Genomic DNA, 16,519 nt, shown 5'->3' with positions numbered 1-16,519 from the left:
GCTGAGGTGTAACTCTGTCTCCTCCTCAGCTTCAATCGTCTGGATCTGCCTCCCTACCGAAGCCTGGAACAGCTCAGAGAGAAGCTCCTGTTCGCCATCGAGGAGACGGAGGGATTTGGACAGGAGTGAGGCGAGGCGAGGCGGCAGAGACGGACGACACTTAAATCGACGAATCGTTTTTTGTTATTGGTCTTATTTTGCGTTTGTTTGTTCATCACAGGGCTGAGGAGTCACCTGTCAGCTAAACAAGCCCTCACCTGGGCGAGGATCATGTTAGCGAGCTGAATCATGGGATCAGGCTTGAGGCACAGAAACACAGACGAGTGAATGCTTACGTGTGTGTGGGTGTGTGTGTGGTTGCTCATGTTAATGCCATTGTGTATTTGCATATAAATGGTGTGTATGTGTGTGGATTAAACAGGATGACCACTCCCCCCCCCCTTACTCACCGCTTAGAACCGCACCAAACCCAGACGACATGATAGTTGTAATGTCAGCAGCGACTCACAGCGACAGCACAGCTACCCGCAAATGCAGTATAACATATCTACCAGAGAGACGTACATTTTAAGCATATTAAAGCAGCGAGACGGCAGCGTGTGAGAGGAAGCTGTTATCGTGAACTAGCGCGCCTCTGTTACAGAGGTCAGAGAGATGAGATGCGATTTTATTTTTTATTTTTTCTGTTAATTGTGAAATTCAGTCGATTTCTCCTGTATATAACTCAAATAAATGAGATTTCAGTCATAAGATGTTTGGGTGAGGCTCTCTTTTTAAAATGCTTAATCCAGTGTGAGTGACGTAGGTTCGGCGTTAATTGGTTTACTGTGCCGTGCAAACAATTCGAGCCACACTTTGTTTCTTTATTATCAGACTGTCTTTTTTAAAGTGCTCTTGAGCAATCGTTCTGCAGGCTTTTCACAGCTTTTCTTTGGACACTGGCGGCTTTTTCACTTGAACCTGATCATTTCTTTGGTTTGTTAAGCTACTTGACACCGAACTCTGAGTCATTCAAGAATAAAAAAGCAGCTAACTCAACCAGTACAAGACAACTTGGCAAAGAAACATTTTAAATGGTATCTTTAGGCACTTTGGTACTAGGAGCATGTCGCAAAGACACATAATTTGTTCCCATTTCTTTTGTTGAATTTATGAAAAATATCAACAATAACACAGTTTGACAAACACAAGCAAACCTCCCACACTATCAGTCATGGAGTGGCCTCTCCAGAGCTCGGATCTCAATATTATTGAAGCAGTGTGAGATCATTCTGACAGAGGACGGAACAAAAAGGCAGCCGACTTTCAAACAGGAGCTTTAAATGTCCTTCAAGGAGCTCAGAGAGCTACTTCTGAAGAGTGAAATAACATGAAAGCAGCCTCAGAGTTCAATCTATGGTGAAGTGTAAAGGTGGTCATCCCAAATATTGACTTTCAGGCTCCTTAGAATTGTACTGTTTTTGCCTTATATACTGTATTTCCAGTTGTAAATATGTTTGCACCCATGAGGGGCGGCTCGAGACTTTTGCACAGAAATTACATAATGACTTACAATCATTAAAGTGTATATAACTGCTTTGCAGAGGAAAATTCAAATGATGATGGAGGTTAGCAATGTCCAGATGTCAGATTTGAACTTCACAATAACAATACTGTACTGTTGAAGAAAGACGAAATGATAACCTTACTCAAAATGTATTTTTATGTGTGGTTTATGATTAATTACCCAAAATAGAATATTTATAAAAACATGCTTTACATAGAAAAATTCACCATGTCACAATTGCTGTCGTGATTGCCATCATTACTGTGTTTAAAAAAAAAAAATCAACGATATTATTGAAATGTTTAGGGAAAATTTAAAAAACGAACCATCTCTGTAGCTTTGTTTGTGGTTTTTGTTTTTTAAAAAAATCGAATAATAAAAATAATATTTTAAAGGTGTTTTACACTGATTATCAAGGTTAGCGGTGTCACCTTTTTACTGACAAGTTTCCTGAGACGACTTGAGGAATGTTGACATATGTTATTTCACTGTTTTTGTAGTGGGATTACACGCTGCCTGGGCCCCCCAGTTAGAGCTCAGCCCGAAGCAGTTTGAGGTTTGGCCGACTGGGTCACAATAATTGAAAATGCATGTTTGGATGTAACCATGCAAACAAACTTTGAGTGAATCTTCACTCTCAGTCTCCCATTGGCCGTCCAGTTTGCGGCTCTGGGCACAACAGATTATGTCTACAGCGGTGGAAAGACAATAAATTTAGTGAGTACGCTGGAGAGGTTTACTTAATCAGCCCACTGGACACAGGCAAGAGGTAAGGATGAGGTGGTTTGGTGATGTGTAGAAGAGGGTTGGTGGATGTATTGACATAGGGTGCTGAAGAGAGGACTTTTATTGTGAAAGTACCTGTTCCTTTGCTGGGCCCGGAAGTAGCTTCTTCTCGTTCTCATTCGCCGGAAGTGCACCGGATTTGGTCGCAGTTCTAAATGAAAATGCTACTTTTGTAGTGTTCGGATGGCACCGGGACATTAACGGTGAATTTAATCATATCTGAAATGCCTACTGGTGCTCACACCCGCCTTCCCCGTCGCTTTAATGTGGTGAGCGCGGATGAAGTCGCCAAGTTGTGTTACGAGCGTTTCAGTCAGCTTCCCCGCAGAGGGAAGCCTGAGCCGGGCAGAGAGTGGACCCTGCTGGCCGCTGTGCTCCAGATCACCCGCGGAGCTGACTCTCATTCAGGTTGTTCGGCAGGATGGACCAGTCCACTGTTCTGAAACCCCAGTTTCATTCATTTTTTCCCCATTTCTACCAAACGTCACTGCTAAAAAAGACATTTAAAGTTTTCTGAAGATGGGAAAAAGGCTTTAAATTGTTCTAAATTATGTCCATAATGTATATTTCAGCGGACCTGTAGACACTGATATGAAAATGCGTAAAACAGTGAGGTATAGTGATGCGATATTTTTCTTTTTCCATCACAGTTGCTATGGAGGTTGTTTCCCTGGGAACTGGGACCAAATGTATTGGACAGACCGCCATGAGTCCCACAGGTGTGTGCAGATGGACGTTGTGTGTCTCAGATGCTGAAGGTGTCGATTGTGCAAACCAAATTTTGTTTTCCGTTTTAATTCAGGTGATGTACTTAACGACAGCCACGCAGAGGTCATTGCCAGGAGGGGATGTATCCGGTGCGTGTATGAACCCACCTGTGTCACTGCAGGCTGTTTGACTGTGCTCATCGCTTTATGTATATGTATGTGTTTTTATTTGTAGGTACCTGATCCAGGAGCTGCACGGGGCTGTGAGCGGTCGGGGCAGCTCTGTGTTTTGTGCAGCAGATGAGCGAGGAAAGTGGAAGCTTCGGCCCAGAGTTTCCTTCCTCCTTTTTACCAGCCACACTCCCTGTGAGTGTCAGCACACAGGACAGCGACAATAACGAGTACAGATACACACAGCAGAAAGTAGATGGAAAGAAATCAAACCAGATCTGTGTTGCTCTCACACAGAGAGTGGCTAGGTTATCAGCTGTAGTTACTGTGAGTTAATGTGAGGTAGTTTGGTAACTTAACCAGTTTAGATTTATTCTGTTTTTTGATTATATGACCCATTCTGTAATGAAGGATAACATGTAATAACCTCTGTTTGTGCCAGAGATGCAAACAAATAGCCTTAAAAGTCTTTCAGCTCTTGAGCTTTGATGCAGAGTTGATATGGCAACAGTTAAATATTCACCACTAATATCCGCTTATTAAGCAGTAAACCTAATTATTAGTCAGCAGCGGCATTGTTAGCCGATAAATAATAAAGATGCATTTCTGATAAGGATCGTTAATGTTTAACTCTCCAACCTCTTTATGGTAAAAATTAATTCCATGAGATGATGAATAATTGAGGACTTGACATGATTATTCTTGTTTGTGAAGGAAGTCAGTCCAGCCTTTTCATGCAGAGAACAGGGATCATTTGTGATAAAGCACATTGCGCTATAACTGAGACCGGCGCAGTTCTGTGGGAACAAAGAGAGAAAGTAATTCTCAAATCATCGTCGCTCACCTGCTTAATCATCTCTGATTTACACGAAACTTTTATGGTCCAAAGTTTGGACACGTGTAATGATTGCTGTGAAATTTCAGCTTTATATATCAAAAACTTCACAATATATATATCATTTTAAAACTGCAGCACTATATACATATAAACAGTATTAACAGAAAAAAAGTACAAATATACAATCTGGTGTAAGAAGACAAAAGTAAATAAATAAATAAAATAAAATAAATAGTGTCTTTTCTATATACAGTTTGGTTTATTGCACATAGAATTTAGTATTGCACAGTGGTTTATGGAGGAAAATGGGAAAAACGTTGCGGCAAAACGTTGAGAAAGCATCGAGTTTTTTAAATGGACTCACAATGAGGTGGAGTTGTTGCTGCGAGTAACGCAAAAGTACAAAGTTGCAAAAGCGAGTGAGAATTAAAGAATTTGAAGAAAAGCTCTCTGCAGCATGTACAAACTGATATTAATCTTTAATAGGGCCGTCAAAACTGAGAGCAAACAAAACAACTGCTGTATAACGCCCTCCGCTATCTTTGTTTAATTGGTCACATGACTAACATGCGCCATCGTTTTCGAAAGTCTCAGTTTTCGCTGTCCACGCTGCGACAGGTAAGCACCATTTTCAAATTACGCGTTTTCGAGAGCGAGAACGCCGTCTCAGTGTGGACGGGAGGCCAAAACGGAGAGAAAATTTTCAAACTAAAGCGCATTAGTGTGGACGTAGCCTTACACTGTAGTATTTGTTATTAGCTGTGAGGCGTTTGCAGGCGCTTTCTTTTTTGTTGCCTTTCAGACTATGTGCATTCTACCTTTAACCATACCTTTATCTGTCTTGGCTTTAATCATGCAGAAGTGTGCCCTCATGCCATTTGTTTGTCCGATCTGAAACCAGGTGGCGACGCCTCCATCATCCCCATGACTGACAGCCAGCCTCAGCCCTGCCCTCCTGTCACATCAGTAAAGGGCCTTGAACAGACTGATGGAGGAGGAGACCTGAAAAGGAAAGCAGAGGAATCCGGCGAGGAGCGAATCTCTAAGCAGCCTCATCTGGAGGAGACGGCAGAGACAAAGGAAGAGGACAGAGGAGACACAGAACAGTGTGGATCGCTGAACTTTAACAAAACATCGGAAACATCCTCACAAACCAGCAGCTCTGCAGTCTTGGCTCAAACTGATGGCGCTGGCCTGCATCAGCTCTCAGACATTCACAGGACAGGAGCTAAGTGTGTACCGGGTGGCCCAGCTGACCCTCTGCAGCCTGGGGTGGGGTATCACAGTCCGGGCGTTCTCCGGGTAAAGCCCGGCAGAGGAGAGCCAACTCTCTCCCTCTCCTGCAGCGACAAGATGGCCCGCTGGGGGGTGCTGGGCTTCCAGGGTGCACTGCTGTCCCATTACCTACAGGAGGCGCTGTACTTCAGCACCGTGGTGGTGGGAAAGTGTCCATATGACCAAGAAGTCACGCAGAGAGCTTTGGTCACAAGGTAATGCTGAACCGGCTGCTTTATATTTTTATTAGTCATGCGCTGTGAAAACTTCACCTAAACAGATACAGAGCCAGTAATCACTCTTACGAGTCGTGATAATAATAAACACCAAATAGAGATGTTGAAGATTTATGAAACAGTTCCAGTCATGACCAGCATGTCAAGGATCCTCCTTGATGTAAAACAACGTTAGGTTCAATTAGAGAGAGCTAAATGCAGCAGATATTAATGAAAGTGAAACGAGTGCAATGACTTCACAGTTCAGTTTGATTTCTACCTGTTTGCAAACAGTTGCCTTTCAGTTAACGAAGACACGTCCTCTCCACCAACTCCTGAGAGAAAAAACTGCTAAATGGTGATCTTAATTCTTCAGCTACACTATTTTGCCAACTATCTAAATCATTGAATTCAGGTGTTCTAGTCACTACATGTGGCCTTCAGATTAGCTCAAGAACAGTTTGTAGAGAGCTTCATGGAGTGGGTATCTATGGTGGAGTAGCTGCATCCAAGCCTTACGTCACCAAGTGCAATGCAAAGCAACGGTGCTGTAAAGCATGAGGCCACTGGACTCTAGAACAGTGTTGCATGTTCATGCTACCCTGTCTGTGAATGCGACAGACAAGCAGTGTTGGTCAAGTTACTTGAAAAAAGTAATCAGTAACTAATTACTGATTACTTCCCCCAAAAAGTAATCCTGTTACTTTACTGATTACTTATTTTCAAAAGTAATTAATTACTTAGTTACTTAGTTACTTTTTAAAAACACAATTTACAACCTGAATAGGTGATAAAGTGATAGATCTTTCAGCCCAATTCTACTTTTTCTGCATAATCATCATACAAAATGTAATCAAATGGAAAAGTCTCTTTTTAAAACTTGTTTTATTAGTTTTAATCTTTTAACTTTATGCATCAAGCAAAAATTTAATTATATGCGACATTCACTGACTGGAAGAAATTTGTTTAATATTGAAACCTATTTTCTGCACATTCCAGCACATAAAATAATTATTATTTTTTTTGTGTTTACACTCAGTCTTTCAAATAGATGCAAGTAAAACACAGCAGAAAATAAATAAAGTCAAAGACTAGCGGTCCTGTTGCTCTATTTTCACCTGTAAAGCAGGAGTGTGGTAGGCGGAGGTTTACCCTGGTGCAGGTGTGCAGCGGTCAGTGGAAGAATCCGCGAGTTTCTCTGTGAGTTTCCCATTACGTCGTAGCTACTCGGTGCTTGTTTGGAAGTTTAGGGGTTTTTTTCAGTGTAAAAAGAAGTTTTCTTCCCACGCACAACGGACACTAATGTTTTTGTCACTTTTTATGGAATCAAACTCAAAGTAAGGTCAGTACTTCCACGCTTTAAACGCTGCACGCTCATACTCTCTCTGCACTCGATATATGATCCATTGTTGATCTGCACACAGCTGTTGTCACGAACGTCGCACTCGCTTACATCACTGTCATGAGACATTCTCGCAAAAAATCACGGTTTTAGTAACGCAGTAACGCAGCGTTCCTACGGGAAAGTAACGGTAATCTAATTACCGTTTTTGCAATAGTAATCCCTTACTTTACTCGTTACTTGAAAAAAGTAATCGGATTACAGTAACGCGTTACTGCCCATCTCTGCAGACAAGTCTGGGTTTGGCGGTTGCCAGGACAACGGTACCTGTCTGACTGAATTGTGCCAAATGTAAAGTTTGGTGGAGGGCGGCGGTTATGGTGTGGAGTTGTTCTGGAGGAATTGGGCTCGGCCCCTGAATGCCTCAGCACACCAAGACTGTTCCTGTTTGGGGATGGCCTCTTCCTTCTCCAACATGGCTGCGCACCAGTGCACAAAGCAACGTGCAGAGAGACATGGATGAGCTAGTTTGGTGTGGAAGAACTTGACTGGCCTGCACAGAATCCTGACCTCAGTCTGACAGAACCCCTTTGGAGCGAATTAGAGTGGAGACCGTGAGCGAAGCCTTGTTGTTTTAAGCAGAAGAGACGAGCTGTTCATCCTTTTGTCTCCTGGGAGACGAGCCTTACAGAAGATTGGATCAACGAGTTCACATTTGGAAATTCCCACCGAGTCACAGAGGAATCAACTGTTGACTTACAGTTTGTTTGATTTTATTTTTTTTTATTTTTTGCGTTTTTCTCTGCTCATTTTGTTATGTTTGATTATAAATTGAAGAGGATTTGGATTTCTGTTGTTTTTCTGCTAGATTACAGCTTCCAAAGAATTCCACTGATGTCCTGCAGCTGATAACTTTGAGCAGATTTGGATTCCCCCTGTATTCCTCTGGGATTATTTATGTCAACACAAAACACAACACAAGAGATAAGTGCATCGTCTCACCTGGATGTGCTCATTATTTGGTCAATCTCTCTCAAAATCAAACAAAACCAGCACTAGCTTAGAGAGTTTTATTGGATACGTATGATTCAAGAGTAGGGATGGGTACCGGTTCTGACATAAACGGTAGTAACCAGACCGAAAAGCAGCGCACATTTCAGTGCTTTATTTCGGTGCTTTTTTTTTCCTGAGCTGTGATGACTTTAGATTCTAGCCAATCATTTTACGTTTCCGAGGATAGTAGGCGGGTCCAGGTACGTACGTTCTTTTAGAGCAGAGCTACAGATTAAAAATGCCCAAGGCGAAGCGGTCAAAAGTCTGGCTGTACTTCACAGCAAAAGATGCAAACTCAGCAGCCTGCAACAAGTGCTTTAAGCTGATACTGTGATACTGTCAAAGGAGGTAACTCCTCAAATCCGATGAAACACCTGGCGACGCATAGCGTTTTTTTTAAAAGCCGAGAAATGCGCCGTATTTGATAGCTTGCTGCGAGACCTCACACCGAGCACATCTACTGCGGGTGTGGTGCCTGTTATCGACCCGGAGTTAGCAACATCCCCCAAAAACCTGAAGAGGAGAGTCCTGGCCCCTAGCCCTGCCAGTGTAGCAGAAATGATGATGGATGATGATGCAGCAGCAGCCGTTCTTCTCTGCGTGAGTAGCTTAATGTTGTTCGTGTGTAATTTACGTTGAGTAGGCTAACCACGTTATTACATTAATGCATGTAAGGTGAACTAGCAAACATCATCATAGCTACATGCAGCTGTCTTCTTGTTTGATGGCAGATACTCCCTTCACCCTGGCCAAAAAGGCTAAAATGACCAAAGAAAAAGTGGAAAATAGTTAAACGTGAGAGGTTTTTGGACAAAGTTTGTGTTTTTTCCATTGATTAAGCACTGCTTCCAGCCAAGAGTGATACCATATATGCCCTATAGCTGCAGAAAAGACTAACATTGTTATCTTTTTACAAAAAAAACAGCTGAACATGAGAGGTTTTTGGACCAATTTTGTGTTCTCCATTCTTTAAGCACCGGCACCGTTTCAAAAGTACCGGTTTGGCACCGGTATCGGATAAAACCTAAACGATACCCATCCCTATTCAAGAGATTTTTTTGGCTCTAGTTCGCTCCTGCTAAATTGCTTTGGTAAAACATCCTGCATTCAAAAAGTCTAAAATGTGGTGTTAGGTAATAAATATATATTCTTAAATGCTTATATGCTGATTATTATTGGTTTATATAAGAGAGGCCCAGACTTCAGTGTAAAACTAGGTTACAGGCTGACCAGAAACTGCATGTTTTTTGTAGAATATGAGGAACCGACAGAGTGAGACTAAGTCTAGACGAGGTTGCCCTGGCAACAGACCTTAGAAAGGGGAAGTCATTGCAAGCTGCACAGGAAGTTTTAGTGCACAGGCATATTAATAAATCAGACACAGAAAAGAGGAACTGAATAGAAGACGTTTTGTGTGTAATGAAACTGTGTGTGACGTCGAGAGGTGCATAAATAACCTGGCTTCCTGTTTTCTGCTGATGTGAGCAGGCGTTTCTGTGTGTGCTCAGTCTCCATATCCCGGGATATGTAAGATAAAAGATCATTTTTTAAAGTAAAAGACCACTTTTGAGCCGTGTCTTTTTGGCCCTAAGAATCAAAAGAACCGTTTTTAACAGTGGACACTTCCTTTTTAACCTTGTGTGAAACCTCAAAGGTAAAAACCTGCATTTAATTAGAACGTCACTCAGTGGGTTCTTACATGTTACTTTAACCTTAAAAACGAACAGATCCTTGGGGCTTAATTTTCCAAGCTACTGCATTTAAACCAGTCAGTTACCAAGTACACAGATTTAGAGGAGAGCTGCTGGTAATGGGTGTGGCTGAAGAGGAAGCGGGCTTAGCCACCCCGGCAAGCACGCCTTCAGGATCAGCATCCGGAGGGCTGAGTACCAGTTTGAGCTGGGTGAGTCGCCTCCCTGGCTCCATCTAAGCTGTGTTTGCCTACTGGGTAATGCTCATGGGATTCAGAGATTAGGACTTTTAAACAGAGCCAGTTCCAGACCTTCCTGTATTTGGGATTCCTGGTCAAAAATTCCCATTAACACACTCCTACGTTCCTAGAAATGTTGAAGCTGGTATAGTTGCAAAGGGTGGACCGGCATCATATTAAGCCCCATGGATTAAGAATGGGATGTCACTCAAGTTCATACGCACGTGAAAGCAGACGAGCAAATACTTAAGACAGCATAGTGTTCTTGTTGCAGTGTGTATGTTGGACAGGCGCCAACTGGTGCTGGTTTAAAAACCACTTCCTTGGGCCGTAAACCAGGATATCTTTCCTTTATCTGCCTCCTGACAGCCTAACATCTGTAATCGGGCTAAGTGGTTACATCAAGGTAGCTGTCAGTTTGTGTGATTATCACTTATTCACACAGACAATGAACTCTTTCACCCATGAAGATAATGCATTTTGACGCCTCAGTATGCAACAATAAAGAACTGCTTTGATATCACTTTAATCATGTGGGAATTTTCTAGTGGAATACCTGCAGCACTGCAGTCTTCATCAAATCAGACCACACTCAATTAAATGCAGTGCTTCTGTGCTGTCAGGTGCGCCTGTGTATCGGACCTCCCTGCCGGTTTTGCCGTACGTCCTCCCGAGCTGCTCCAGGCCACGTTGGAGTTTCCTTTCAGCCAAGCCCAAACTGAGCTCCAACACCAGGCCGGCCAGGGCCGCATCTCCCCCTGCGGGGCAGGTAGGACTGTCCACATGAAGTTAAAATAATTATGAATGAGAAGAAATGTTTTGAATGAATACTCATTTCCTGTCTGTTTACAGCTTTCACATTCAGAGCTTTCAGAAAAATTCTGCAAATTATTTGTAAGTGCCAAAAAAACTAGATGTCAACACTTGACATCAACCATCCACTATCCCTAATATAGTCATCTCGAAGAAGCCACACCCACCTGCAGCTTAGACCTTCTGTTTGCGAGGATCACCCAATCAGGAAATTTGGCTTAAAGACAGGGGGAAGGGAACTAAAACGGCTTGCTTTAGTGGAGGAACTGAGCATGAGATAAGAAAGGATTTCAGATCAAGAGTATCTGCTCAGTTTTTTAATAATAATAATAATAATATATACTTTATTCATCCATCCATCCATCCATTCGCTTCTGCTTATCCTTTTCAGGGTCGCGGGGGGCGCTGGAGCCTATCCCAGCTGTCATAGGGCGAGAGGCGGGGTACACCCTGGACAGGTCGCCAGTCTGTCGCAGGGCTAACACACAGGGACAGACAACCATTCACACTCACATTCATTCGCACATTCACACCTAATGGCAATTTGGATTATCCAATTAACCTATCCGCACAAGCTGGATGTCTTTGGACGGTGGGAGGAAGCCGGAGTACCCGGAGGGAACAAACACGGGGAGAACTTTATTGATCCCTGTGGGAAAATTCTTCTCTGCATTTAACCCATTCACTCAGTGAAGCAGTTTTTATGGTTTCAATTAAAGTTTGAATTGTGTTTAAACTGCTCCAGCACTGAGCTGCAGTCTGCAATCTCGGTGTGTGTCTGAGGTTTGCTCCCTGTTTCAGCCATCAGCTGGTGTAATGTAACAGAGCAGCCACTAGATGTCACCGCTAACGGCTACAAACACGGAGTCACCAAGAAGGCCCTGGGAACAGCAAAAGCCAGGTAGAACCAATTCATCATACATGAGTACCATGTGAGTTTGCTGTGTTCTCAAACATCCCGGCGTGCTTCTCTGATTTCAGGTCTCTTCTGTGCAAATCAGAGCTTTTTCATTCCTTCTTGTCTTTGGTGTCGGCCACCGATCCCTCGGCTCTCCCCGACTCTCTCAGGTAACAAACAATCGGCTCTTTCAGAAACTCACTGCAGCTCTTGAAAACGCTCCGACGAGAGCTGCAATATTTGAAGAACAGTGCAGCTTCTCTCAGTTTGTGCAACTCTCATTCACATAAAACTACGCGCACCAATCAATAAGGAAATGTTCACATCGCTGTGAAATGTTCTTTACTGGAAATCATGTCATGCAATCTGACTGTTACGCTCGTATTAAACGGGTGGGGTTGGGTTGAATTCCTCAGTCTTAGATTTCCAGCCTGCTGTGGGTTAAAAATGTTGCGTGTGCACTTTTTCAGACTTGTGTGCTTTGCTGCTGCTGATTGGCTTCATGTTTACTGATCACTCTATGAAGTTATCAGGTGATTTTTGATTTTTCGCATTAAGGCTTCATCAAGCAGTGACCTTTAGCTTGAAATGGAGCAAGTTTGTAATCGAGTCTGAAATGACTGAGCTCAGAGTTAGCACCTTCTCCAACATGCACCAGGTTAGGTGGAGAAGGGTGCTGTGTTCTGTTCCTTACCTCACTTTTGGCCATGAGTTCTGGGTAGCGGCTGGACTTCTGCAGGCTCTCCTTTAGAGATGAGCTGAGGATGTGGTGTCCAGCTGTGAGGTGATCAAAGGGCCAATCCAGGACATGCTGGAGGTACTGTTTCTCTCGGCTGGTGTATGGAACGCCTTTGTTCTGCTCTCATTTCGTTACCTGTTAAACTATGGATAAAACCACCACCGCAGTTCAATCATGCCAGGCTGTTGCCAAATAAAGGACTGTCCAAGGCTGCTGCGGTTTCATGTTGCACTCGACAGGAATCTGTAAGGTTTTTTTATGTGAAAATTGGTCCTTGCAGTTGAATCCCTGGCTGTGTACTTATATTAAGTCTGTCACGCGGCTACTTTGTTTGCATCGTCTTTGTTTTTGGAGATCCTGTCACATAGTGTGCTGTGCTACATTTATGTGGAAGACTGGCTTCAGGATGACAGTAGATCTCCTGAAAATGAATCTGATGACTAACAATGGAGGACAAAGGTCCTTGTGTTTGTCAGAAAACCTGATACGGCCCACGCACAACAGACGTATTGTAAACACTCACACTCGGCTCGGCACAATGACAGGACTTAATGACAAAGGTACGTCTGAGGAGGAGAAACGGCAGACGAAGGAGGAAGTTGCAGCTGAGGGAAATCATTTACTACAGTGGCTCAAGTAACCACGGTAACCAGCAGATATTTGAACAATCTGTTTCTCCTATCTAACACACAGTAATCCACTTTCTCCCTTTGAATGATGTATCTTGAATCTTTATTACAGAACTTAAGCTTCAGCTCATTTTACGTGCTAACAGGTTGTTTCAGCCAATGTTTTTTTTTTTTGTACTTCTGTGGTGGTTTAAAAGTAACTTAGAGTAATAAGAGTCCAAGATTTTTGCTTCTTGCGTTACATCGAGGATTTTCTTTTCTTACATGTGTCCAGGAAAGCAGAGCTGCAGACTTACTGGGACTACAAGCAGGCCTCCCAGTCGTACCAGCAGGCCTGGCAGCAGCTGCGCAGTCAGGCATTCCCTCTGTGGCCGCGCAGTGACAGAAACCTCCTCCTCTTCCACTGAAAACTCACTCTCGACAGGCTCGATGACAAAGCAGCTTTGTTGTAGGAGAAGCTCAGAGGTCAGGGGTCGCCTAAGGTTCGACCTTGTGAAACTCGGATTTCAAACATGCTGCAGAGAACAGAAAGGATCGCGGCACCCTTTTAATGAAAGGACAAGCTCGGCTTCTTTAATTTGCGCTGTCTTTTTCCTCTCTTCCTGTGTGCGTGTTGGCTCAGCTGGTCTGCAGCGCAGGTTTGCCTCAGCGGGACGCTCCGCGCTGTCACGCTGTTTGAAACTGTTGGTAATGCAGCACGCGCGATGGCTTATTTTCACAGTGCACGTCGTGGCTCCAGCTGTTCTTAAAAACGCACAGCCATGTATACCTGCACAGGAAAACACAGCCTCCAGTCTGAATGCGTCCTGCACTAAAAACATGAAGATACTCCTGAAGAAATTTGGAATCAAAGGAATTGCATTAGTTGGTTTATCAGGTTGAACTGGCAAACTGGGAAAAGCTTTCTAATATCATCGTAAGGAAATGACCAGCAGTTACTTTCTGGCAGTGGTTTGAACCCTGCAAAAACGTTTTGGCACCAGTTTGTTAACTCGGCCTGTGTAGGACACATTGTTGTGGAGAAAAAGGTAAAGCTGCACATTTCTGCACAAACTGGTCGTTCATTCAGGACCACGGTGCAGGGACAGAGGATCAGTTCAGTTGGTGATGTGGCTCAGCTGATTCCTGCTATTTCCTCTCTGCTAATGACAAACAGCACATGGCGGCTTATGTCCAGGATGCCTTCAATTTTCTCATTCTCATTCTTCAGCGATTTTGAGCTGTTTTCCTCACATCCATCGTAGAGATGTAGAAAACTGGGCTGCAGACATCTGCTTACATCAAGTGCAAGCTCGCCTGTAGCTCAGGGAAAAAATAACCACAGGTCGTGGCATATGGCTGCCTCTCCCTGCACCTGGTTTCTTCCTGGTAAAAGGGAGTTTTTCCTTCCCACTGTCACCAAGTGCTTGCTCATAGAAAGCTGTGTGTTTTCTCTGTCTTTACCTTTCAATATAAAGCACCTCATTGTGTTTTGTGTGCTGTATTAATAAAATTGAATTAAATTCTTTATATTGTTTTTTTAAATATATGGATAGTTGCATAAATAAACCTGAGGTTAATGCAAGTTTTCAGTTGTTTTTTTTCCTTGGCATGAGGGGATTCATTGTAGTTCTTTTCCATTAGAGAGAAAGCTGATGTTTCCAGAACTGCACAATTCAATAATCAGATGAATAAAAGCACTACATGTCAAGGGAAAACAATATCAATTATATTTTAGTTTCAAGAGAATCTTTTAACAGCTTTATAATTTTAGTCTGTGAGCGTTGGATTAATACAGAAGTTTTGTATTTGAAGTGTTGATTCAGCCCAGGAGGTCTGATTAAACAGACCTTACAGGAAAACTGAACCAGGGGCAAACACTCACTTCTTTAGACACACCTTGACCCCCTTTTGCCTTCAGAGGTGCCTTAATTCTGTGTGGCATTAATTCGACAAGGTGCTGGAAACATTTCCTGAAGAAAACCACTCACAGTCACTTGAATCACCCATTCTGATGCCCAGTTTGAACTTCAACGGGTCATCTTGACCCTAAATACACAGTTTCTGCCACGTGAGTGGCTGATTAAGCCAGTAAATGTATTTTGCAGTATTTAGACTTTAAAGGGTCCATGGCCACGGTCGACTTCGATATCACTGAACCTGAAGAACATATGAATATCTGTCACAGATAATGTGGCACATGGTATTTGACAAATATTAGGATAATTTATTTATAAACTCTGACTCAGTAGATTAATGATCACTTCTGTGTATCTATGTGTGAATCTATTCCACTGTGATGTTTCCCAGTTGGAGCTTCGACTTCCAGAGATGCTCCAAAGGATTTCAAGAGAATAACTCGTGTTATCAGCAAAGACTATGGATTTATTAGAAAGACCAGGGGCTCACAAGAGCAACAGTATTTAAAACTGTCCCCTTTAAAAACAAGTGAGCTTGAACTCCGCTGTAAAGACGTCGGATTGAAAACTTCATGCTTTTCCAGTAGATAAAGTCTGAAAGGTGAGAGCTAATGAAGTTAATCTATGTTGATGCATTATAAGACATAAAGTATAAAAAAAACTAGGAAATGTCAGCTTTTGCTGCATGGAGCATTTTTGTTTTACATCTTTTTACAAGCCTGTCAACAGGATCAGTGCTCATCATTAAATCTCTAGGTTTTTATTAAAGTGGACGATTCTGCCTTTAATTGTGCGCTTCTTCCTCGGACCCCCTTACATGATCATGTAGTGTTTATGTGTATGATGCATCAAAAATAGGGACACAGCTGTGAAACTCTACAGTGCAACCACCAAGTCAAAGACCACACTGCAAATTTTCCATTAGTTTTTATTGGTCAGGTCTTCCTGCTACCTTCCCTTTATCAGATATCTAAAATTTATTTATGTCTTTAAGATATGTTTTATATTCATACAACACTGATGAAATAAGAATTACCAATGCATATTACACAACATCAGACAGTGAACCAGCTTTGTGGAGCGCAGACATGAAAACTGCAACGAGGTCAAATGATGGGTGGGAACCAGCACCAGAAACTACAGGTGCAACTAAAAGTTCAGCCTCAGAGTTATCCATAGACGCTCCGCAGTGGACGGACAGGCATAACTTTCAGGTGTGCAAAATGAAGCCAGTGCGAGTCTTGAACCTGCCAGCAGGAGGCATCTCCTCCGGCCATACGTCCACACGTAAACGGCGTTTTTGGTCACTGAAAACGGAGATTTTTGAAAACGGAGATTTTTAAAAACTCCGGCCAGGGTGGATATTTTTGAAAACTCTGTTTTTACATTTACGTGTGGACGAGAAAATGGAGAAAACGCAGCGTCAAAGGTGTGCGCATTTTTTTGACGTCACACTGTGCGCCACGTTATTGTTTCGGTGAAATGAATTTCTACAATACTGTTACTGTTAATTGTTCTCTCTGCAGTGTTTAAATGCTTACATATACACACACAGTTACTGTCCCTCCACACATACAACTCGGTTCTGCTTCTATGCCCCAGCTTTGTTTACTTTTTCCCACCGAGGCTTCTAGACTTCTGATTGGCCAACATTTCTGCACGGTTAGGAATATAGCGCC

General features: G+C 42.8%; 2 protein-coding genes across 4 annotated transcripts in view; both read left to right on the top strand.

The window, feature by feature from the left end:
• Positions 1-1,767, top strand: part of wwp2 (WW domain containing E3 ubiquitin protein ligase 2) — a 75,946-nt gene extending 74,179 nt beyond the window's left edge. For 2 of the 3 annotated variants that reach the window (XM_087844132.1, XM_087844130.1), the window contains one exon: positions 30-1,767. In XM_087844132.1, the coding sequence (XP_087700258.1) occupies positions 30-129 (100 nt within the window). In that variant the 3' untranslated portion in view covers positions 130-1,767. The remainder of the gene's footprint in view (positions 1-29) is intronic. The other variant, XM_087844131.1, reaches the window with a different exon arrangement.
• Positions 1,768-2,458: 691 nt separating this feature from the next.
• Positions 2,459-14,376, top strand: adat1 (adenosine deaminase tRNA specific 1). Its single transcript, XM_006809097.3, has 9 exons — positions 2,459-2,740; positions 2,983-3,051; positions 3,135-3,189; positions 3,275-3,405; positions 4,950-5,538; positions 10,487-10,632; positions 11,478-11,577; positions 11,658-11,744; positions 13,217-14,376. Exons 1-9 carry the CDS (start codon positions 2,557-2,559, stop codon positions 13,347-13,349), a joined length of 1,494 nt encoding a protein of 497 aa, XP_006809160.2. The 5' UTR covers positions 2,459-2,556; the 3' UTR covers positions 13,350-14,376.
• Positions 14,377-16,519: the final 2,143 nt, after the last annotated feature.

Source organism: Neolamprologus brichardi, chromosome 7, assembly GCF_056152115.1.
Source record: "Neolamprologus brichardi isolate AB-2024 chromosome 7, ASM5615211v1, whole genome shotgun sequence".
NCBI lineage: Eukaryota > Metazoa > Chordata > Actinopteri > Cichliformes > Cichlidae > Neolamprologus > Neolamprologus brichardi.
The sequence above is the reverse complement of the archived record's forward strand: the minus strand, read 5'-3'. Positions and strand labels throughout refer to the sequence as shown.

Coding starts and splice junctions, on each gene's coding strand:
- adat1 (XM_006809097.3), top strand. CDS start 2,557: ATGCCTACTGGTGCTCACACCCGCCTTCCCCGTCGCTTTAATGTGGTG. Junction 3,052..3,134: donor GACCGCCATGAGTCCCACAG/GTGTGTGCAGAT, acceptor GTTTTAATTCAG/GTGATGTACTTAACGACAGC. Junction 5,539..10,486: donor CAGAGAGCTTTGGTCACAAG/GTAATGCTGAAC, acceptor CTGTGCTGTCAG/GTGCGCCTGTGTATCGGACC.